The sequence below is a fragment of the Pteronotus mesoamericanus genome, unplaced genomic scaffold (genome assembly GCF_021234165.1).
Source record: "Pteronotus mesoamericanus isolate MK-2021 breed Mesoamerican mustached bat unplaced genomic scaffold, CSHL_Meso_final scaffold_705, whole genome shotgun sequence".
Taxonomy (NCBI): domain Eukaryota; kingdom Metazoa; phylum Chordata; class Mammalia; order Chiroptera; family Mormoopidae; genus Pteronotus; species Pteronotus mesoamericanus.
Window position 1 is genome coordinate 15,218,205 of NW_026555326.1, and position 22,931 is coordinate 15,241,135.

General features: G+C 51.5%; 1 protein-coding gene, 1 non-coding gene and 1 pseudogene across 6 annotated transcripts; 2 read left to right on the forward strand and 1 right to left on the reverse strand.

The window, feature by feature from the left end:
* Positions 1–211: 211 nt before the first annotated feature.
* ATP8B2 (ATPase phospholipid transporting 8B2) lies at positions 212–22,537 on the reverse strand. Of its 5 annotated transcripts, XM_054562908.1 has the most exons (28): positions 22,476–22,537; positions 19,942–20,009; positions 17,718–17,776; positions 17,286–17,399; positions 17,071–17,169; positions 16,803–16,864; positions 16,631–16,703; positions 16,270–16,340; positions 15,943–16,022; positions 14,678–14,836; positions 14,360–14,448; positions 12,417–12,613; positions 9,693–9,901; positions 8,794–8,837; positions 7,646–7,820; positions 7,301–7,489; positions 7,037–7,152; positions 6,640–6,804; positions 6,424–6,535; positions 6,185–6,290; positions 5,922–6,063; positions 5,546–5,729; positions 5,159–5,382; positions 4,810–4,893; positions 4,234–4,479; positions 3,942–4,080; positions 2,097–2,227; positions 212–1,895 (listed from the first exon to the last, which is right to left on the reverse strand). In XM_054562908.1, exons 2-28 carry the CDS (start codon positions 19,970–19,972, stop codon positions 1,617–1,619), a joined length of 3,579 nt encoding a protein of 1,192 aa, XP_054418883.1. In that variant the 5' UTR covers positions 19,973–20,009; positions 22,476–22,537; the 3' UTR covers positions 212–1,616. The 5 variants fall into 5 exon arrangements, with proteins under 5 accessions (XP_054418883.1, XP_054418882.1, XP_054418884.1 ...); XM_054562907.1 differs by lacking the exon at positions 22,476–22,537 and having other exon boundaries at positions 19,942–20,023; XM_054562909.1 differs by lacking the exons at positions 19,942–20,009; positions 22,476–22,537 and adding an exon at positions 19,059–19,354 and having other exon boundaries at positions 4,234–4,377.
* On the forward strand, positions 6,834–6,961 carry LOC129062499 (small nucleolar RNA SNORA19). Its single transcript, XR_008528288.1, has one exon. It is a non-coding gene; the product is annotated as a small nucleolar RNA SNORA19 (small nucleolar RNA).
* Positions 20,513–20,625, forward strand: LOC129062498 (uncharacterized; annotated as a pseudogene).
* Positions 22,538–22,931: the final 394 nt, after the last annotated feature.

Sequence of the window (22,931 nt, forward strand, 5' to 3'; positions counted from 1 at the left end):
ATAGATTTATATTTATATAATAGACAAACCAAATATGAAAAAAATCATTTCCTCTTTGGTATAAAAATCAGACTCTCACCTTGAGAGACACACAAACAGACATGATGTTGGGTTTGTAAACTGTGTGGCCAAAAGGGGGTTCCCTGTCAAGCTTTCCCCTCCCCCTACTGGAGGCCCACCCACCCTGCCTCACCGCAGCCCACCTGCAGTTCCTTGGAGCTCCCACATAATAGAATGTTCAAGGTCTCCCAGCTCCCCACCATTCCTGAGGGCCCCCGCCACTACCGAAGACGAGGAAAGGATTCTTCCCAAGACTGATTTGGTAGCAATGAACCAGGGAAACACCTAACTTGGGGAAGAGGTCCCTAGGTGTGGACAATGGGGAGGAAAAACAGGTGCACTGAGGCTCTGCCTAGTCCTGCCCAGACCAAGCCAGGCACTGAGCAGTCAGTGCCTCCGCCACCCAGCACATGGACTCCACCACCTCCTTCGAGATGCTGGGCCCAGCGGGGTGGGGCCCCTTGTTTACGAGAAGGAAGCAGCAGAGGCCAGCTTCCCCTTTCAGGCCCACTTCAGGCCCTCGGATATAGGTGCGAGAAAATGCCAGATGAGGGAGAAAGCAACGTCAAAAGGGCTCTGTTAATAGACTCGGGTCTAAATTTAAAATTAAACAAAACCTTTTTTTAGGACTAAATTTCATACCCAGCTTTTGGCACTAAGAATGACAGGGCCACTTTCCCAGGCTCCAGCCCAATACCAGCAGGACTTATGGAATCCAGGAGTTGATGTGTGTGTGTGTTGGGGGAGGGAGAAGCTCTTTACTCTCAAGGTGAGGAAGGAGATAGAACCATACCCTCCTTTCTACTCTCCCAACACCCTCTGGCTGACAGGCACCCCCACCCTGGTCAGCCTCAGTCCTTCAGGGGCACTGGCCATGGGAGGGCCAGCCAAGCACAGTGGTTCCTCCTTGCACACTCCATATCTAGCCAGGTTGGGGCACCTGTGTGTGCCAGGCTCCTCTTCCCCAGGAGAGTTAAGACACCAACCACAACATAAAAATCACTTGGAGGCCTCCTCCACTTGCCAAATAAAAAAGACAAAACCAAACTGGACACAAACACAAATCAAGGAGAGACATACACGATGTACGGGGCCCAGAGGCCCCAACAGGTCTCTGGCTTCCCGGCGTGGTACATTCTTGTGTAGTTCAGGAGCGGGGGCTCTACGGCCCCTCTGGGGAGTGGGAGTAAAAAAATACAGAGACTATAGTCTCCCTGTGGGTTCACAGGCAAGGCAGGGGCAGACCCAATCTCTCACAGTTTTTTTTTTTCTGTTTTTGGCTCCACATCTGGTCCCACACTGGGGCTGGTTCCAGATGGCCCAGTCCCTACACTGCCCTTGAGGCCTGCCCTCTCATCCTCCCAGCTAGTGGGAGGCCCCCCGGCTGGGGATGCCCCAGACATTTCTGGTGGGACCAGCAGGACAGAGTCTACCAGGGGAGACAGGAGAGGCAAGGGAGGAGGACTGGCAGTTCTTAGACACAGTCCTCTCAGCGGCTGGCCTGCCCTGTGTGCTCTGATCGCTGGCACGGGGCGTCCTGGTTCCAGCCTTCATCTTCATCCCTTGAGGGGCTTGTCAGCCCCTCCACTGGGGCTGCTGGCACTGTCACTCTTCTTCCTGCGCAGGCTCTCAATCCAGCTGGAGCTGGAGCGGGTGGTAAAGCTGGAGAGTGCCAGGGAGCTGAGCCGCATGTTTTTGCCAGACATAATGAGCTCCCCAAAGCCTTCCTGGTGGGAGAAGGCGTAGCCAGAGCGCCGGGATCCCGTGCGACCGACCCGCCGCATGCAGCGATGCTGGGCCTTCTGTTTCTTCCTCACCAGCTGGGTGTAGCGGACCTGGCAGATGGAGGGTGGGAGCACAGGGAAGGAGCCTCCATCAGTGTGACTGTCAGACACCACCACTGAGAAGGGACCCAGGACAGGGCAGCATGGGGTGTCTTTCCTGAGAAACATCGCCAACACATAAGACTCATGAAGCCCAAAAACTGCAGCCACGTGCATGTTTAAGCCAGAGGGCTGACACTCCCGGCTTCTTACCGTGTCAGAGAGATCAGGCTTCAGGTTCAGCTTGAGGAATCGAAAAGCGACCACAGGCATGATGCAGACGACCGTGGTGAGCACGATGGTCAGCCACACCGCGGGCTGGGCCAGGGTGTTCTGCGCATTACCTGTGAATGCAGAGGGCTCAGAGGCCTCGTGAGTCACAGAGTGGACAGCTGCCCATTTCTATTCCTGGCAGCCCCACTTTGCCAGTCGCACAACCTAAGTCTTCCTGGCTTCCTGCTCTCCAAACAGTAATCTCCAAATCTGACTCCAGCTCCACGCTCTCCCCAAAACTTCAGACCCATTTCTTTAACTGTCTTACTTGACATCTCTGTTGAACACTGAACAGGCATCTCAAGTTCAAAAGGCCAAAAGTGAACTCTTGTTTCCTCCACCCTAACCTGCTCCATTTTCCCCAGCGCTGGAAACACTGCCCCCCCATTCAGTTGCTACCACTGAAAGCCCTGAAAGTCAACCTTGACTTCTCTCTCAAACTGCTCATCCAATCTGTTGGCTCCATTTCCAAAATACCTATGGAATTCCACCACTTTTCACTGCACTGCAAGCCACCTTTGTTCTCACCTAGATTATTGCTACAGCCCCCTCTCCTTCTACACTTTATTATCCACAAAACACTGAGTGATCCTTTAAAAACATAAATCAGTTTATGACATTTCCCTGTCCCAAGCCCTCCAAATGGCTTCCTGTTACATTTAGGTTAAAATTCAAAGTTCTCACTCTGACGTATATGGGCTTAAATGACATAGACAAATTCTCATCCCCCCCCACCTCACTGCCCTAGCCCTACCCTGCAACTTCCATTTCCTACACACACACAGCCTCCCACAAGCCCCTGACTAAGGCTTCAGTATCACTGTTTCTTTTTCCTGGATCATTCCTTCCCTTTATTCAGATTTCTGTGTCAATGGCCCGTGCTCAACAGGGTTTTGGTAACTACTTTTATCCCTCTTGACACTACTTGATATTTTTTATAGGATTTATTACTTCCAGACATCATATCTATGAAGTTGCAGTTTGTCTCTCTCATTGAAATATGAAACCCAGGAGGGCTGCATCCCCAGCATCCAGAACCTTTGGTGACTGAATGCCCACAGGATGAATACATGAAAAGACCTAAAGAAAGTGCCACAACTGCAAATGCATCTTTCACCTCATGCCTCCCAACCAGGTCCTCTTTGCCACTGACCACGGCCACCCTGTCACCAGTTCTGAATAGGCTTACACTCAGTCACTATAGTAGCTTCCTCACTGGCCATCACTGCCCGATTCATTTTTCTGAAGTAATCCTTTGATGTCATTCCCCACTCTTTCCTAAAGACTCCTGGCAAGTCAGATGCAAACCTGACAGTCTGGCATTCTGACACCTCAAATGTCCTACCGTCGGCCTGTCTTCCCCTGCTTCTCAGCAGGTACTCCTGCCCTAGAAACAAGTGGCCCTTTCACACTTTCCCCTCTCCAACTTAGAGTCGGACTCCCCCCTCCTGGCTCCATTCACAGCCGCCTCCTGTGTGGGACCATCCCTGATCACCCCTCATGCAGTCGCTTTGCTGACCGTAACACCTGCCAGCTCTTGACCTCCCTTGGGTCCTGACTTCGTACAGCCTAGTAGGGCTGCTCTTCATGTTCATGGGCATGGAAGTTCTCTAAGGGCAACATCTGGGTTAGATACACCCAACTTCCCCCCCAGCACCTCACAGAACCCCGGGCACATAAGGAGTACTGAATAAATGCTCCTGGACTGCAGACTGGTACCTACCCTGTGAGTCCCAGAAAAGGCATGACTACTCAGGGATTCAAGAGGAAGTCACAGAGACTCACCCACAAACCGGAACTGGTTGGGAAACATGTCAAAGAGCCCATTGCTGTGCATGGCAAAAAGAATGGCAAAGTAAACAGCCACGCTGCCCCAGATGAAGAAGTGGTTGATGGCTGTCCAATAGCCCGTATCCAGCCCAATCTGCAAAAGGCAGGAGTCGTCTCAGGCAGGAAAAGCTATCACCCCAAAACCCTGTCCCCTTCCCAGAAACACAACAGTAGTGCCCAGGGCAGCCCCAGGGACAGGAGGCTCACTCCTTCCACAGGTGAGGGCAGTGCCTAGACTGCCTCTTACCTGCACGCTGACCACAATGACCAGCGAAGTAGCCACAGTGACTGCAAAGGACTGGTAGTCTGCCAGCTGGGTTCCATCATCCCGGGTGGCCTCGGCAAACACCCCATAGGGGATAAAGAACATGAGAACAGAGGTGTAGATGCCCTGGGCGATACAGATGAAGAATTCCCGCTTGTTGAAGAGGAGGTTCAGCTGGCCTGGCTCATATAGCTTAGGGTGCTCCATGCTCCGCTGCTCAGGGACGTCCTGTGTGGGGAGGACCAGGTCACACAGGAGGCCTCAGAGACTACCATGTTGACTTGGGCAGACCCTGTCCCTGCCTCTTCCTTTTTAAATCCTTTGACAGCTAGATCCAGCCTCCAGCTAACTGACCCCAATCAGTCTGCTCAGCAATCAGAGTTACAGGTCAGCTCTGCCTAAGAGGAGAGCCAGTCATACCTTGCCTGACTGGAAAAACTACCTTCCCAGGGACCACAGGCAGTGGGCACAAGTGTCACGTGCCCACCACTATCAGTGTGACTCCTTCACGGCAATGTCCTTCTCCCCATCCCGCCTGATCATTAAATTTCCCCATACCTGATCGAAGACCCCCATAGCCAGGACTGGGAGGGAGGTATATACGATGTTATAAAGTGTGATGAAATACTGGTCATAGACGGTCTGGAGAGAAAATGGGGAGCAAGAGAGGAGTGAACAGGCTGTCTGTCTTCACTACAAATCAGGCAGAGGGAAACAGAAATGTGGCATATGTAGAGCCCCAAGAAATTTTTGGAACTCCCTCTCCACTCTTACGATAAGCATTTTTTAAATGTATGAACCAGACAAAAGGTAGGCCCTAAGGGACTGAGCAACGAACAGAACAGATACAATCTCTGCCCTTAAGGAACTTACAGACAGGCAAGCTAGTAGGCTAAGAGCTCACTACCTGGGCGGAGAAGCCGCAGAAGAAGCCAAACCAGAAGTGGACCATGGTAAAAGCAAAGTTCTTGTAGAAGAAATAGCAGAGAAACTTGCACATGCGCAGGTAGGACCAGCGCCCATGCACCAGCAGGAGGCGCTGCAGGAACTTGAACTGGGAGAAGGAGTAATCTGAGGCCAGGACAGCCTGGATCCCTTCTTGCCCACTGATGCCCACACCAATGTGAGCCGCTGCAGAGACAAGAAGAAACAAGAGGGTGAAGATGGCCACACACTTCAGAATTCCACCAACTTATAGTCCCCTTTCCCCATTAGTCTCTCCTGGTCCAAGACCTCATGGGTCCCTCTCTCCACCCTCCCACCCAGCCTACACACCTACACAGTCCACACTTACTTTTGATCATGCTGACATCATTGGCTCCATCCCCAATGGCAAGTGTCACAGCCTTCTTGTACTTCTTAACCAATTCCACCACTTGTGCCTTCTGCAAGGGGGTCACCCGACAGCAGATGACTGCTTTGCAGGCACAGGCTGTTTCCAGAAACTCCAGCTCCATGTCTGCCTCTAACGCATGGGCCTGCAACACAAAGAGCCCGAGAGCCCCAGTCTTCCCCAGGAGAGACCTGGGAGTCGGCCCCACCCAGTCCCCTTAAAGACCACAGCTCCTCTGAAGTCAAGGGAAATGAGAACAAGATAAGATATAAAAGCCATACAAAGAGAAGTGTTCTCTGGAAAAGACATGGCCCAAGCTAAGGATGGCAACACTTACCAGGCTGTGTCCATTGATGACAAGGGCATACTCCCCTGCGACGGCTTCCAGGACAGATGTAAGCTTGGAAGAAGGTTTCTCGTGGTAAGTGAAGCCATTGCCTACGGTGCGGGATGGGTCCATCATCTTCTCCCGGGCTTTCCTGTGAAGGGGAAATGAGACTGTGGTCTCCCCGGAGAGGAGGAGCGATTGAAGGCCAATCAGAGCCCAGAAAGTCCTGCCTGACCCTTGCTCACAGAGTAGAGCATCTTGGGCCTGTTTACCTGAGCTCCTCCCGCACTTCCAGGACAGTGTGGCCAGTGACAACGAACACCTCTGACATGTCATCCGTCAGCATCTTGCAGGAATAGCCAATGTTCACAGCCGTCTCTACGAAGACAGAACATAGGAGCTACAGGCAGACCCTGAACAAGGTCAGCACACTCTCCTACCTCACGTCCCAGGCTCATGCAAGGACCCAACAGGGCTGCTGTCCAGGTGCAACTGCCTGCTGGACTCTCACCTTGTTTGTCTCCAGTTAGCACCCAAATCTTGATGTTGGCCAATGTCAGGAGGGCAATGGTCTCTGGCACCCCTTGCTGAAGCTTGTCCTCAATGGCCGTTGCTCCCAGCAGCTAAAATACCACAAGGGTCCCTAGCATGAGAGTTCCTAGCACAGGAATCCCAGGCACTTCCTGGGCCTTCCTTGCTCACCCTTGGCCCATTCTGTAGCCCATACCATCATGTCACTTTCAATTTCCTCGTACACGCTGGCCAGCCTGTCCTCCCAACTGTCCTGGGCCAGGCTGGCTTGGAGTCGTCTATCAGCCCAGTCCTCATAGTACTCTTCATCCAGATCCTTGTAGGCCAGTACCAGGGTCCTCAGCCCTTCCCCTGCATATTCCTGGAGGCCGAATCAAGAAAGTCACCCCTGTGCACATTTCATTGACCTGCTTTCTCATACATGTGAGCAGTCTTATTTCTTATGTGCTATACAAATAGTTGAAGGTTAATTAGCAGTATAACTAAAAAGTAATGCTGCCAGTCTCCTTCAGACAAATTTAAAAAAAAAAAAAGTCACCCCTTCCCCCTTCTACAACACTGAACCCTAATGTCCCTCCTTTCCTCACACCTACATTCAGGTGGTCAGTGGTGGTGTTGAGCAGCTCTTGGGTGGAGTGGTGAAGTCTGTCCAGCAGGATAGTGTCAGCCCCTTTGCAGTACAGTCGGATCTTCCCCTCTGGATTTCGCACTGAATGAAGCAGGGGGGAAAACGTCCCAGAAAAACTTAGGCTGATAAACCCCAACGTCAACATATCAACAAGGGCCACCCTGCACACCTCACCCATTCCAGGACTATATGCTGCCCCGAATTCTCCAGCATCTGGTCCTGGCCTCACCTATAACTGACATCCGCTTTCGGATATTGTTGAAGTCCAGGATGGCCAGCAGCTGATAGGTGATGGCTGTGCCCATCTCCTGGACAGTGATGGTCTTGGGGGTACGAGAACGGAATACGAAACCAAAGTTTCTGGCTGCAGTGACCAGGGCTCCCTCATCCGGGGACTGGGCCTTGTAGTACAGCTCCCCTGGGTGGGGAGGAAGGACACATGTGGTGTATGTAGCCACCCTCTCGGCCATGTATCCTGCCCAGGAAGCCCAAGGCCAGCCGCAGTACAGAGTAGTACCCAAGCTCGTAGGCACGAGTCAGGCTGGAGAGAGTGCAAGCTAGCTCTGCAGCTCACCTTCGTTCTTTTCTTCTGACATGACAGTATGACACAGGGAGAGGAGGCGGAAGAATTCATGTATGTAGGGGTCCCCCATCTTGACAGCCTCCAAGAGGGTGGGGTCCCAAAATAAAAACTTCTTGTCGGCCAGAGGATTGAAGGAGAAGTCGACAGGTTCAGGCCTCTGTGGCGGCTAAGAGGGCAATTAGGAAAGAGTGTGTCACCAGGCAGTATCACAGGGAGGGGGCTGTTCCTACCCTATTGTTCCCTGCCTTTCCAACTCACAGGAGAGCTTAAGAGCCTATCCACTGTGGACCTCAAAATTCCCACTGCTGCCAATTCTTCCTTAAAATACTCATTTCTTGTCCTGACTGGTGTGGTTCAGTGGGTTGGGCATCATCCTACAAACTCAAAGGTCATCAGTTCAATTCCTGGTCAAGGCACAAGTGTAGGTTGCAGGCCAGGTCCCCGACTGGAGGCATGTGAGAGACAACCCATGTTTCTCTTGCACACTGACGTTTCTCTCCTTTCACTCGCCCTTCCCCTTGCTCTAAGAATAAATAAGTAAAAATTTTTTTTTTAAAGCCATTTCTCTAAGTAGCTGCCATCTCCCGACCAGAAAACACATTACTCCAAACTATACCAACTGTTACTGGTCAGGTACCCTATGTTTTTTGGGGGTTTTTTGTTTTATATTTTTAATTTTTTAAGAAATTTACTTATTCACCTTTAGAGTTAAGGGAAGGGAGGGAGAAAGGGAGAGAAACATTGACTGGTTGCCTCCCACATGCCCCAACCGGGGACCCAGACCCATAACCCAGGCATGTGCCCTGACTGGGAATCAAGCCAGCGACCCTTCGGTTCACACACTGAGGCTTAATCCACTGAGCCCCACCAGCCACAGCTGTTTTGTTTTTAGTATGTTTATTGATTTAAAGTGGGGGGGGGGGAGAAATATTGATGTGAGAGAGAAACATCGACTGATTACCTCCTATATACTCCGCGACCAAGGACTGAATTCACAACCCAGGTATGCGACCTGACCAGGAATCAAACCCCCAACTTTTTGGTGTACGGGATGACATTCAACCAACTGAGCCACCTGGCCGGGACAGGTACCATATGCATAATTGGCATACAGAATGACTGTTGAGGCTGGACCTTACCTTTCCCAACTCAGCTTTGTGTTCCAGGACATCGAACATGTCACCTATACACAGCCAGGACAGAGGAGAAGCAACATCAGAGCTAGATACTTTCAGAGCAAGGGGAGAAACCTCTAGCACAGAACCCCCTCAAGCACCTAAAACCTACAACCCTAATCATTGAGCAAATGTCACATAGATTCACAGTTGACTAAAGGGACAGGCTGCAACAGGCACCCTGGATCAGAACCTACTGCTCCCCATCCCTGTCCCCATGACCTCCACCAACATGCTCGCCTCCTAGGACAGCACCTATTTACAGCCCTCCCCAGGGACTCCCGGGCCTCACAGGTGCCTCTCCCCCTTTAGGCCTACACAACAGACAAGGCCTCACACACTGGCCATAAGACCTGGGTTAGTATAGAAAGCAGTTATAAAAAGGGCTCCCTCTGCATAAAAGTCAGACCCCACACACCCTGCCCCAAGCCATCTCAGTAGCATCCCAGTAGCTCAGCCACAAGGCCCCTGTCTCCGGGCCACACTAGAAAGACCATGGTCACATTCCAGAGACTCACAAAGCCCCTGAACAGCAACACAAGGTGAGTCTAGCACTCCACTGGGGCAGCCAAGATCCAACCTGGCCAGGACGCCCAGAGGCCAGTGTCCTGGGCTTCACTTCAAACAGCCAAGGAGTTCCCCTACTACCTAGAGCTGAGAAGGGGTGAGAGCGTCAGCAGAGGAGAGGGAAGCACTGCCAGTGTCTGCTTCCTGACATGGGACACAGGGCAGACCCTTTCAGGGCACCACAGACACCAGTAGGAAAGAAGTAAAAACCTAAACTTCAAGACCACTGTGGGAGCCCCAGGACCGCTCTCCTTCCAGGCAAGATGCGAGCCCCCATCCCCAGTGGCACCACCTACCATAGCTGCGGCCATTGATGGAGCACTTGCTGAAGACCATGATGTTCTGGGTAAGGGTGCCTGTCTTGTCGGAGAAGATATACTCCACCTGGCCCAGCTCCTCGTTCAGGGTGGTGGTGCGGGCCTCTGCAGGTGTCCGCTTCTTCATGCAGAACATTTTCTTGTCCCAGTTGATGAAGTAGCTGTGGCCCAGGCGAATGACCTCCACACTGCACAAGGGAAAGGACGTAAGACTTGGCAGGAAGGAAAGGAGGCGCCCCACCCACTCGGGCCTTTGCTGCAGGTGCTCCAGCTGGGGAGAAATGGTAACAGAGTGACACCTGGGCATGGGAACCTGGGTGGGGCAGGGCAAGGAGAGCCTGAAGGTGAAGCCAGCCACACGGAGCCAACAGAGATACTCCCAACCCCGACCCTCTGGTGCTCTCCAGATAAAAAGGTGCAAAGGATCTGGGCAGGCGGGGGCAGACAGTACAGGTAGAAGAGGAAGAGGGACTTGAGACAAGGCACTCAACCAGTTCTTACCTCAGGACTAATAATACAGAAACCATGCAGAGAAAACAAGAGATAGGGCAAAAAGGAAGGGAGAGAAAAAAGAGAGAACAATAATGAGGGTGCTGCGCATGCCACAGCAACACAGGTGCCACCTCAAAAGGGGCCACAGTGGGGAAAGGAAACCAAGAAGGCTCTAAGCCCACTCCTCACCGCCCAAACACGGCTGATGCATTCCTTCCACCTGGCTCAGGGCTCTGCAACCCCAACTCCCTGGCCTGTGGCTTTCAGAAAGAACATGAGACCAACTGAGAAGCCAACTCAGGAAAGGAGTGGAGCCTCAAAAATCTGGGAAATAATACCAGTTCACAATGGCATGGTGCTTTCAACATCCCAACGTCTGTTCACACTGTCCTCTTTGCTAGGCGTTTCTTTTGGAATGTGGACTATCAATGTTTCAGAAAGAGCCCTGTGTTTAGGTCCAGTATAGCCAAACAATGGGGCCACATCTGGAACCCTGCTTCTGACCTGAGGCTGCTATCAGGATCCAGTTACCCAGACAAAAAAAATGAGCTGGCTGGAAATATCCTCATGGCCTTCTTCCTACCCAGCTGATCAAGCACCACTACACTACCCACCCCCACCCTCCCCAAAACACATACACTATCAATTTGATGAGACATAGAAAGCAAATTTTCTTAGGCCTGGATACAAAACACAGATAGCAAAGCCCAAAGAAAGGGAAAATAATTAGTCTAGAAGCAAAAAAACATTTAAATAGTGCTGAAGAATGAGAGTTACCATGATGATGGACATGTTGCCACCCAATATTTGTAGGGTAATTTAATTTTTAAGTTATTTTCCAATTTAGTATCTTATACCAAGATGTCCCCATGAAGAAGGTGGACCAGGTATTATTATTCCCATTTTACACAAGAAAACTGAGGCCTCAAGTGACTGTGGGTTTACCTGAGGTCACCTGACTAATAAGAAGGCAGGACCAGACCATAAACCTCTGAGCCTCCTCTTAATGTTCTAGAAAAGCCCTCAGCACAGGAACTCATTGATATCCTATCAATGCCATCAACACTAGGATTTGGGGGCTAATGGGGAGATCTGAGGACTCACTGGGGAATCTGTATCAACAAAAAATGGCATAAGGAAAGAGTTCTCAGAATTCATAAAGCATTTCCTTAAAAATGTTGCAGTTTCACTTATCTCAAGTGCAAGACACTAAGTACAGAAGAAAATTCTTCTCTTTGGCCGCTCTTCCTTCCACCTCTTGCATCCCCCTCTTCCTGTTCATTCTCCAGGCCTGTTAACATCTCTTTACCTCAAGCATCCCAGGTGTCCCCTTGATCCTATTCCTACACACCACTGCCTGCCAACAGTTTCTAAAGTATTCTTTAGATTTTCTTATTAAAGAATCATTTAATGGTTTACTAGGTGCAAAGGCCAGAGGCAAAGATTCAATACCTTCCACAATCAGGGTCAAACTTACGTTTCCAGCTCTTTGTCCCACAGCCAAACTGTTGTGTGACCATTCCTAGGTTCCCATTTCTGAGCCTGTGTTTCTAGCCTTCTTCCCAAGGCTATACTTTCACCCATCCCAGCCACCACTCAAAGCTTAGTTCAACAGCCACCTCTTCAGAGATGTCTTCCCTGATTAACTGCACGGGGAGCAATGCTCTTCCATCTCTCACGGCACTCTCTGCCACTCCCATGGTGTCTCAGTGTCTTACACTGTTTGTATCACCCTTCCTCCACCAGTCTGCTACTCTTGAAGGCAGACGCCATGTTCCACATCTCTGTGTCCCCTTGCTATACATATACGACTGTAGGTAGAATGACTTCTACAACACTTGCTTCCGTTTTATTTTATAATGTTCCTCCACTAGACTGAAGTGCCTAGAGGGAAGGAGAACCATTGCTAATACATCTTTGTATGTGCCACACACCTAACATGCTTCTTTGCACAAAGTCAGCATGCAGAAAACATGTGCCAAATAAATCAATATGGTTTTCATTCTACACAGTCCAAAGTGCCAGGAAACTGTGGTGAAGTTTGAAGTTAGCTCTGCACACAGAGATAAACAGATAACAAAAAATGCTCACAGCACAGGAAGAAGAGGCTGTCACGTTCCTTCTCAAGGATTTCAGCTTCATAGACAAGAGAAGTTTACCAAGGGACCACCCAAGCTCCCTGGAGACAGACCAGGCATAGAAAGCACATACCTGACATACAGTGATATGGGCACAACGGTGTTGAGGATGATGATGTAGGACCAGAAGGAGAGGAAGCCAGAGAAAAAGGCACTGTCCACCGCCTCATCCCAGGGCAGGTAGACCTGGAAGCGCATCCCGACCTCGTGCTCCCAAATGGCATTGCCAATAGCCAGGATCACCCCCATGCAGACCAGAAATCCAAAAATCTAGGGATGAACAAGAAGCAAAGGTGAGGTTGCCACTTAGGAAGCCCCCAGATCCAAGTGCATCCCTAAAGGACATCACTTATACCTGAACCCTCAAAAGCTCAGGCATCACCCCAGCCTGTGTGGCTCAGTTGGTTGGGCATCATCCCACAAACCAAAGGCTCATGAGTTCGATTCTCAGTCAGGGCACATGACTGGATTGTGGGTTTGGTCTCTGGTCAGGGTGAGTATAAAAGGCAACCAGTCGATGTTACTCTCTCACATTGATGTTCTTCTCCCTTTCTCCCTCTCTAAAATCAATAAGCATGTCCTTGGATAAATATTTAAAAAGAAAAAAAAAAAAGGGCCCAGGTATCTTTAAAATGGCAGCACGCTCTAGTGGGAAAAGCCTAGACCTGGTGACAGGTTTTATTCTGCCACTGACCATCATATGGCCTTCTCTCTGAACATTTTTCCCATCTGTGTTATGGGGAAGCTGAAATAGTTGTGCAGCTCCCCATCTGACATCCTAGAACCCTTAGGAGGCCTCCAAGATGGTAAAAGTGGAGGCAAGCTGCTTTCGACATACAAAAAAAGCTTACTGGACATCATCCATTTACCTGAACTAAGGCTCCATAAGTCAAAAACACACCACCACCAAATTTCTGACATGTTCATTATCTCATACAGATTGCCACCCATTTTTTTAAAACCAGGAAAAAAAATGTATTTTCATAAATGTGGATTTCTTGATAGCCAAAAATCTTATAAAGCTTAAGAGTCCTTGAAGAAGAATCCTAAGAAAATTTTGCAGGTTAAAAGAAAAAAATTGAGACCACTGTCTGATTTCAGACATCTATTTGCCAAGCTGCCTCCGTTCTTTATTTTTATTGATTTGAGAGAAAGAGAGGAAGAGAGAGGTGGAGAGAGAAACATCAGTTTGTTGTTCCATTTATTTATGCATTCATTGGTTGTTTCTTTATGTGCCCTGACTGGGGATGGAACCTGCAATCTTGGCATACCAGGACAACATTCACACCAACCGAGCTACCTGGCCAGGGCACTGGCTGAGCTCTTGATGCTTTGGAACAAAACAGGAACCATCCTGGTGCCCCAGGGGGCAATGCTACCACTCTCCCCCAGGCTGGGTTTCTATGAGAACTTTAAGGCCAGGGCAGAAACTGTCTTACCAGCCTTTCCCAAGCTGGCATGTGGAGGGCAGGCAGCAGGCAGTGGGGGCGCAAGAGGGGAGGGGAGAAGAATCCGACAAGGAGCTCAAATTTCTAGCCAAACAAGAGAAGGATTCAGGAATCGCCAAAAACTAAAACAGAAACTTTTCCTTTGGGATCCTTCACTGTTAGAAGTTGGGGAGAAAGACCCCGTTAGACCCCATTCTCCATCCTCCAAATGGAAATTTTTCTTTTGATTCCTTCTCCATCCCCATGAAGGCCTCCTTGTCCCAGGCAAAAGCAAACAGAAGGTCACATGCTACAGCAAACAGAAAGTCATCATCATAACTGGAATCCAGAGAAGGGAAGACTTGTTTTAGCTTTAAGCTGTTGATTCACATGTTCCAAAGGTTTTTTTTTAAATATCTTTCAAGTCTAAAATGAGCCTGAAATAAACACTGCCTTTGAGTGGCTAACCTGCCAGTGGCTTTAAAGCCAAAACCTGCTTAGCTACTGATCAGGGAGGAGATGTGAGCAAGGGAACTACTCAGAAAGAACCAGAAGGGCAGGGCAAGGAACCATATGTGGGAAACCTTACCCAGAGCACCAGTGTATTCATTAGGCGATCAATACTTGTTCTCTTGAATTTTGTCCTGCCGCTGTTCTGCATCAGCTTAGTGTCAGGACCTTCAAAGGAATGGGAAGGGCCAGGAAAGCCAAATAAGGGAACCGCTTCTGGGCTTCTACCCCAGTCCCTAGACTACAGGACATCAGGCTGGACAGGAGGCTTATATTCAGGGCTGGAGGGGTTTTACCTTACACATGGCACCAGTCCACTCAGCCTCCACCCATGTCCCTGAGGAAGGGATGAGGAACCAACTCCTACCCTTCTCTCTTTGGATCCTAGGAGGCTCACCTGCAAAGATGACCAGCCCGAAGCACCACTCGGTGTTTCGCAGCACACAGCCCCGCAGCAGCATGTTCTGGTTGCTCAGGGGGAACTTGTTCTCCTTCCAGTAGAGCGTTCCACTGAATTTGTCCAGCTTGTTGTTAGGAGGTTCGCAGATCACTTCACCTGAATGGAAAACAAGAGTGTCATTGCTCAAGGTGCAGTCTATAGCTTGACTATGAGGCAACAAAATAAAAAAAGAGCTGAGGTAGAGGGTGTTAGGACAAGGGCCCATCCAAACACTGCTAGTGGGACTGTGAGCTGATGGGAAAGGATTGAGGCAATATGAATATTAAGAGTACACCGCCCTGGCTCAGTGGATTGAGCGCCAGCCTGAGAACCAAAGGGTCGCTGGTTTGAGTTCCCAGTCAGGGCACATACCTGGGTTGCGGGCCAGGCCTCCCAGTAGGGGGCACTCAAGAGGCAACCACACACTGATGTTTCTCTCCCTCTCTTTCTCCCTCCTTTCCCCTTTCTAAAAATAAATAAAATCTTTTAAAACTATTTTTAAAAAAGAGAGAGAACACATACCCTTGGGCCCAGTAATCCCATTTTGGGGACTCCATTGTACAGAAATAATAACATATCAAAATTTTTATTTAAGATTATTTGAATAGCAAAAGACTGGAAACAACTGCAAAGTCAGGGAATAGTTGAATTATGATTCATCAAACAATATGCAGCTATTAAAAAGAATGGGTCAATTTCCTTATATGGTGATATGATAATATAATAATGATGAATTAAATGGTAAAGAAAGACAGGTGCAGAGAATTTGGTACGGCATGATTCCACTGCTTTATGTTCAAATGTTTGTATAAACATATAAAAAAGTATGGATGAAAACACACTCAACTGACAGTTAACCTGGCTACAGTAAGAAGGGTAGAACTAGAGGACAGAAGAGCTTTTTCCTGTACACGCTGCACAGTTCACCTTACTAAAAGGAGCATGTATCACTATTCTAAGCTGAATAGGAAATAAGAATAAGCTGAAATTCTCTCAATATGCACAGCAAGGAGGGAGTTATCACCTGTAAAGTTCTCTTGAAATGGCCATCAATTCAAAAATAAGTGGTAGCCACCTGGCATTCCTGACACCACCCTCCCCTCACCCCCCACCAAAAGAGAGGTGTACAATCACAGCAGAAAGCCAAAAGGAGAAAATACAATTTAAACCCCAAAACCCAACTACCTCCTCCTCCTGAAAGATCCTTCTCCAAAATTACTCACCATCAAACTTTGCAAGTTTACTGATGTCTCCCAATTCCGAGGTGACTGGAATTGCCTGACGCACTTTCATGTTGGTCTCTCTGGAAGGAGAGTGTCCCTGAGTCCTGGCTCCCTTCCCCTCCTTTAGATTCCACCCAGGAGCACCAGACCATGGGACATCCTGCCCCATGCATTACTGGGTGGGTAATACTTCTACACATCCGAAGTCTTGCTTACTCAAAGTTTTCCAAAAGGAACACACCCCAGACCTGGGAACCTCTTTCAAAAACAAACTTTTTACCCCTAAGGAGGCAGAACGAGAAGTGTGACACTGAGCATGGAACTCACCCATCGAGTTCTGCTGTCTCTATGTAACACAGCCCATGAGGCTCACTGCTGGAAAGGAGGAGGAGATCCGCCTACGAAGAAAACCTAATGAGGAGCCCAAAGACCCAATCCTCCACACCCATCAATGGACTCTTTGATGATCCCTCCTTCCACCAAGCATTCTTGCCTTGCTTAGTCCCAAATATGTGAATGGCCAGAAAGGAACCACTCCCAATTACACTAATATGACACAGAAACTTCCCATTTAAAAAGCTGCCTTCCAAAGGTGTTTAAGAGGCAGCAGTAAGTCAGAAGAGACTCATCCTTTCTGCCAAAGAAAAGAAAGCGCACTGCAGGCCTGGAGGAGCACCTGTTCCCTTACCGCCACAAATTGATTATTTTCTAGCTTGATGATATCACCAACACAGACATTCATCCATTGCTCCTGCTGGAGGCTGAGGCAATGAGGAGCAGAGAGGAGGCTGTGAGTGTCCAGAGAAGTTCCCAGGAAACCCCTTTCCTCCCAAGGCCCTCAGTCTCCAACAGGCACTCACATTCCATTGATCAGCACCTGAGACTGACGGTTATTCACCTGGTTATCACTCTTGTGGCGGAACTGAAAAGAAAGAAACTAAGAAAGGTAAGATACCTTTTCCTGCTCCCAGGGATTTAGATGGTTACTGGAATGCAGAGCATGCTGGGTACCTCCTGTACATACCTGTTCACAGATCTACTTGCTCTCTGCCTCCCCCTCCCTACTCTCGGCCAAGATATCATGAATCCAGCTGGACCAGGTAAGAGATGGCAATGAAAACAACTCACATAGTCATCAGTGGCATCTTTAACAGCTGTGATGGTGAGGACAAGAACCAAAGGCACGATGGTGGTGAACCACGACAGGGAAGAGATCTGTGGGATCAACTGAAAAGAAGAAAGAGAAGTCATGCCATTCTAAGCCCTTTCTTCCCCTCGACCTTTCTTTTCCTTGACTGTATTTGGGTTTGTGAGTTGCAAAGGGCCTGCCATGGGTCACTCACCTGCAGAATGAGAAGGAACAGGAAGTAGGTATTGGCAACTTCCTGGAACTGCTCAAAGAGGTTGACAGGCAGGAAGGTGAGAATATTGTACTTGGAGGTCTTGATGCAGTTACTCTATGGCAGTGGGAGAGAAGACGATGAGACAGCCTCCAACCCCAATCCAGAACCAGATTGAGGCTGCCTCCTCCATCTATATTCCCCCAAACCTCAGCCCCCAAAAGCCAGCAACCACAGGTGTAGGAGGGGAAAAGGGCAGGAGAGGAGGGAGTCTCATGGGGTCTATGTAACCTCTTCAATGACAGGTGAAGGCATGAAAAATTCAGTACAGTAGCAGATAGAGAGTGGTGAGGAGGCTGCCTTCCCCTCCCTCAAGAACTCACCCAGTCAGCCCCACCCTAGGAGGGTTTGAACAGGTGGTCTAGAGCCACTCACCGCATATTGGAATTTCTCATTGTACTCTCGGTCATTGGCCCGCGCCCTCCTTTCTTCTTCTGCAACAGAATGATGCTGCAGTCAGGAGGAGCAAAATGAGGCCTGGCCCAACAATTTGTCAGGCCCACCCCACTTTGTGGGGTTTCCACTGAGTGTCCTTGGTTGTTTCCACAGTACAGAGTTTTAATGAATTAGTGCCACACCTGCGGTATCACTAAATTCTTTTCTCTAGTCCACCTCTCACCACTAGCCAGACTGCTGGGCTCTGCGGGTATAACATTCACAAAACGGGATGCCCTCTCCTTTTCTCGCGAACAGTCAAGGTCTTCCACTGGGGGCACTCAGCTCTTCTCCCCATCCCTCTAATTAATGTCTTAGGAATCCCCAGAGGAACACCAACTGGAAACACAGGCTTCCTTCCCCCGGGAACCCCTGCAGATCTAGCCATGGTACTGTCCTCCTCTAACCTGGGGGTGGGTGGGTGCCAAGACAGGGGGTCATAGTGCCCTGGAACTGCTCTGCGGCAGTATCCCAGCTCCACGTGCAGTCCCCCCTAAAGGAGCCTCTGCTCGTCACATGTCACCAGCAGCAGCTTCTGACTGGCCTACAATGACATCACCTTATTTTAAAGCTCATCTTCAAGTAGAAGGGGGGTCAGGGATATGGGTCATGCAGACTCAGACAGACATAAAGGAGAGGGGAATGAGATGTACTTGAAACAATTGCTCTGTAACCGTACCCTTTCTTCTGCCATCTGCCCACATTTCCCCTAAATAGCACATCTGTCCCGAACTGAGTGAAAAATGACCTGCACCTATCCTAAACCTCCGCAGATCTGGGACTGCAGGCACCAAGTTCAGATACATAACATAGGGTGTCTTATGAAGGGTTCTCCAGCCCATCTCCCAGGGTCACGATTACCACAGGCTGAAAAAGGGGGCACCCTGGTTAGACAGTAAACATAATGCCTTAACCCTATCCAGAAGCCAAAAGCAACACTCCAGACCCTTTCCTTCATCCCCTGCCGAGACCCCTGCAGAGCACACTGCCGTAACAAGACCTCAGACCACAGCATCCCCTGCCTACCCAGTGTGCTTCCACCCTCCCACCCGGTATCGTCACTTTACTCCCAGAAATTTCCCCAGAAGGGACCCTCACTGAGACCTCTCCAAAGTCACCAAATACCATGCAAAGGGAGAGAGAGTTAGGGGCCAGACCATTATAGGTCTGGAAAGGAGAGGGAGGGGGAAGGTTGGGGGAAGCTGAGGACAAGCGAATGTGAGAATTGGGAGAGGAGAAATTATGGGCCCGGGAGAACTGCCAGTCGCTGCCTCCCGTTACCTGTCCCCCAAGAGGGCTTCTTTCGGCTCCAGGAGGGGGGCGCCCCGGTCCGGGCCCACTTTTCTGGCATCTCTTTGGGGACCGTCATGATCCCGGTTTGAGCGGGGGAGGGCGGCCTGTTTGTCGGTCGGTCCTTGGGCTCAGCGGCGCCGATGGGGCGGCCCCCCGGTAAGGCGCTGGAGCTGCGGCCACTCAGAGGGGAGCCTGGGCCGTCGGGCGCGCGCCCTACCTGCCGCCCCGGCCATTCTCTCAGCCTCCCTCACCCGGGGACGCCACGCGCTCAACTGCGGGGCCCAGCGGACACCGTGAGCCGAGTGGTCCCGAGCCGGCGCGCGCCCGGGCTCCGCCCCCACCCGCTCCCGCTGCAGGGCTGCGGCCTGCCAGCGCCGCGTAGGCGAAAGCTCTCACCCAGCCCCGCCTCCCCGCCCGGCCAATGCGGGCGAGGGGACGACGTTGTCGGGGGCAACCGCTGTCGTCCCACCCCCACCCCGCCCACAGGAAAACGAGAAGGACCCGGGCGGATGGAAAAAGGAGCCGAGGAAGGAGGGAGACCAGGAGGTGTGAGGATGAAGGGGAGTAGATGGAAACACAGCTCCCCAGGCTCTACAGGCCAGAGAATAGGAGGTCCAGGTGCCCAAAGACAACAGTCTATGTGTTTAGGAATGAGGGGCAGGTACTCAGCACCCTCCCAGAGAATCCAGCTCAGGGATTAAGGGAAAGAGTTCGGTTTCCTAGGTTCCTGCCAGCATGGGTAGGACTCCCAACCTGCCCTCCTTCAATGTCCTTACCAGTTGTCCCTCTCCTCTTTGCTCTCTGAGCCGTAACACCCACCCATGGTAGTCCCGGCAACATGTCCCCGCCCCTCAATTCCTGCCTGTCTTACCTGGGGGGCGCTTTTTTGCACACAATGCCATCTCACCCACCAAGGTCCCAGCAATCCCATGGGAGACCCTGCAGGAAGATGACATGTGCATGAGGTCAAGAACCTGAAGGTGACCCTTCATTCCCTTCTTCAGACTCCTCCTAAGGGTTCTTTCCCAGTTTTGACCTTGCCCCTCCATCACCAGCCTTGCCTACCAACTCCCCACCAACACTCTGCTCTTACTGCCCTGATGGGTCCCTGAGAAAGGAGACTTCCCCGCCACATCCCCCCATGCCTCTGCCTTGGGTAACATGGGGGGACTGACCGCTTAAAAAACCAAGACCTGCAGGGAAAGGAAGGGGGCAGAGAGAGCAGGCCAGATATTGACTGGAGGGGCACAGCTCTCTTAGATATCCATCTCAGGGACAACGGATGCACCCATGTGCCCTCCTGGCGGCACTGAGTGGTGTCTGTGTTCACTGGAAAGCAGAATTTCCACCAAAGGGTAGGGTTGAGGGAACACCAGTCAGGAAACACCTGGCAGAGCATCAGGAAACAGGGTGGATAGGCTCCACCCTTCTCAAAAAGTTTAAAGACTATACTTTCAGGGATCATTTCTATAGTTTTTGACTCAAAAAGTGTATAACCCTCCAATTCCACCCCCTCCCCATTACTGGAGCTTCTGTTATCACCTCCTCCAGGGGAACTCACATTAGAAGCACGGGCTTCTCTTCCTGCGCACAGTCCCCAAACACTTCCTCTAAATCTGGGTCAGCTACCTTCTGGACTAGCAAAGGGATCTTCCCAACCCCGTGGGGGGTTATCCCTCTCTCTCCCACCCCACACCTAGTCCAGTCAGTATGGCACTGGGTACAGATTCAGGGAGCATCAGTCAGATGGACCTCTGCTTCCTTCCATCTTCCCGTGTCCTTCCTTTCACCTAAAAACGTAAAAGTTCTGGCTTACGAGACAGTGTCACAGGGCCTCACCCCTATTCCCCAGCCTGGCCCAAAGGAAACTGCTAGGCCCTGGGTCCTCTTGTCACCTCCTCTTTCTTTGTCTGGGTGGAAAGCCTTCCTCCTCCTCCTCAGCTCCCCTCTATCCAGCCTACGGGGCACACCCCGCCAGCCTGTCAGCCCCAAGAGATACTAATTGCCTGTCTGCCCAACCTCTATAATTACAGACTCTGGCCACAGTCCTGTCACCCACACCAGTCCTCTTCACAAACTCAGATTCCCTTCCAAACCCCAGGTCAGGCAATACTGAAAGCCAGAAGTCCCTTTCCTCCCTGACCCTCGCCAACCCTGGCAGCCAAAGGTGCCTGGCTCAGGAAGAAAAACCTCATCCACATTTTAGAGATGCCAAGCCCTCCCCCAGGGCCCCCAGCCAGGGTCTCCACCCAGTCTAGAGTGTGAGTCATGGCAGGGTGGGGTGTGGAGGGAGAAGTCAAAGGAAAGGATGCATGGGTGGGCATCACAAGTCCCTCAGCCAGCTCAGCGCTTTCAAGGAGGCAATCAGGAAACACTATCAGCCCACAGACCTGGGTTTGAGTCCTACCAGAGAGTTCATGACTCTGCCCAGGAAAGCTCTTTTACTTCCACGACCCTGGGAAGACTGAAAGCTAGCTTGACCCCACCCATCTTCCCCTCTGGGGGGCTGTACTAGGAAGGGAAAGGGGGGAGCCCTGGGAAAAGGGACTCTCCTCACTTCTCCTTCCCAGCCTCACACAGGCTGCCAGGGCCATTAGCCATGTCGCCCTGCCCCAGCTCCAGCCCCAGCCCCAGCCCCAGCTCCATCTGCAGCCACATTTAGGATAAAAATAGCCAGCTCTGAGAAGAAGACAATGCTCCACGGAGGAAAACGGCTCCTGAGCCTTCTAGACGTGGCCCCTGCGGCCGGGCGGGGCGGGGGCGGGGGCGCGGGCGGAGACTGACCCCCTTCTCTCAGAGGAGGCATAGTCCTCTAGCAGGGATACTCGTGGGCAGGTCCGGGAAACAGCAGGAAGTGGAATCCAACAGCCTCAGCTCCCTTGCCTCCACCACCACCCCCTGGCCACTTTCCGTACCTAAGGACCGAACCCAAGACTCACTCCCCAGCTTTGAGCTCCCAGACCGACCACCTCTCCTGCACCCTTGCTTTTCTTCACGCAGAGACAAAGCCTATCAGTCCCCGACTCCCTCCTCCCGGCACCCGAACCCTGGGACCCTGGTTCCTCCTCTCATCCCCACAACTCTCCAGGCGGCTCTCCTCTCTCCTCTGCTCCATGAGCCTCTTCTCCTTGGCACCCCTGCGCCCCTTGCCTGGTCTCCACGCGCCCCTCAGTACCCATCCTCCCGTTCTACAGAAAGCCTCCCAAGCTCCCCATCCTCAGGTGCCCCCAACACCCTCTTCTCCACCATCTCACTGGCCCCCGACTCCCTGTCCAGTCCTCCCACATTCCCCGCCGGCCCCTACGCCCCGAGTTCCTGTCCGCAGTCGCATCTGCCTCAGCCCTCCGCCCGGCGCTCCGGGGCTGCCCCGCCTCGCCTCGCCTCCCTCGCCTCGCCTCACCTCACCTCAGCGCTCAGCGCTCAGTGCCCGCCCCGGCGGCCCCGTTCTGCCCATGCCGGGGGCTGGGGCGGGGGGCGCTCAGCTCGGCTCCCCGCGGGCTCCCGCCCCCCAGTTGCAGCCCCGCTCCCCCCAGGGCCTCGGCCCGCTACTTTGTGTCCACGGCAGGGCGGAAGTGACGGAGGGGGCGGGGGGCGGGAGGGGGTTTTGGGGAGAGGGAGAGGAGGCGAGAGACGCCATCTTTGTGCGGGGCAGGGGGGAGGGTCTTAATCCTTGAGCAGTCCAACTGGACCCCGTCGTATCCCCCTCCCACCCACTGTCAACTCCATCCCACCTCCAAAGCATCCGTGAATCAACCAGGAGGCGAGAAGGTTCTGAGATTTGTTTTACATGGAAGAAAGGGAACTAGAGAAAGCTGTTTCCTCTGCTGAAACGGAGTCGTCTTCGGGGAGGAGCATGAGGGC

Bases quoted from the DNA above. Each gene is read 5' to 3' on its own strand.
- ATP8B2 (XM_054562906.1), bottom strand. From the start codon at position 19,146: ATGACGGTCCCCAAAGAGATGCCAGAAAAGTGGGCCCGGACCGGGGCG. The intron at 7,821-8,793 runs GTAAGGTCCAGC...TTGCCCTCTTAG, and splicing joins ACAAAGCTGAGTTGGGAAAG to CCGCCACAGAGGCCTGAACC. The intron at 4,480-4,809 runs GTATGGGGAAAT...CTCCCCACACAG, and splicing joins CTATGGGGGTCTTCGATCAG to GACGTCCCTGAGCAGCGGAG.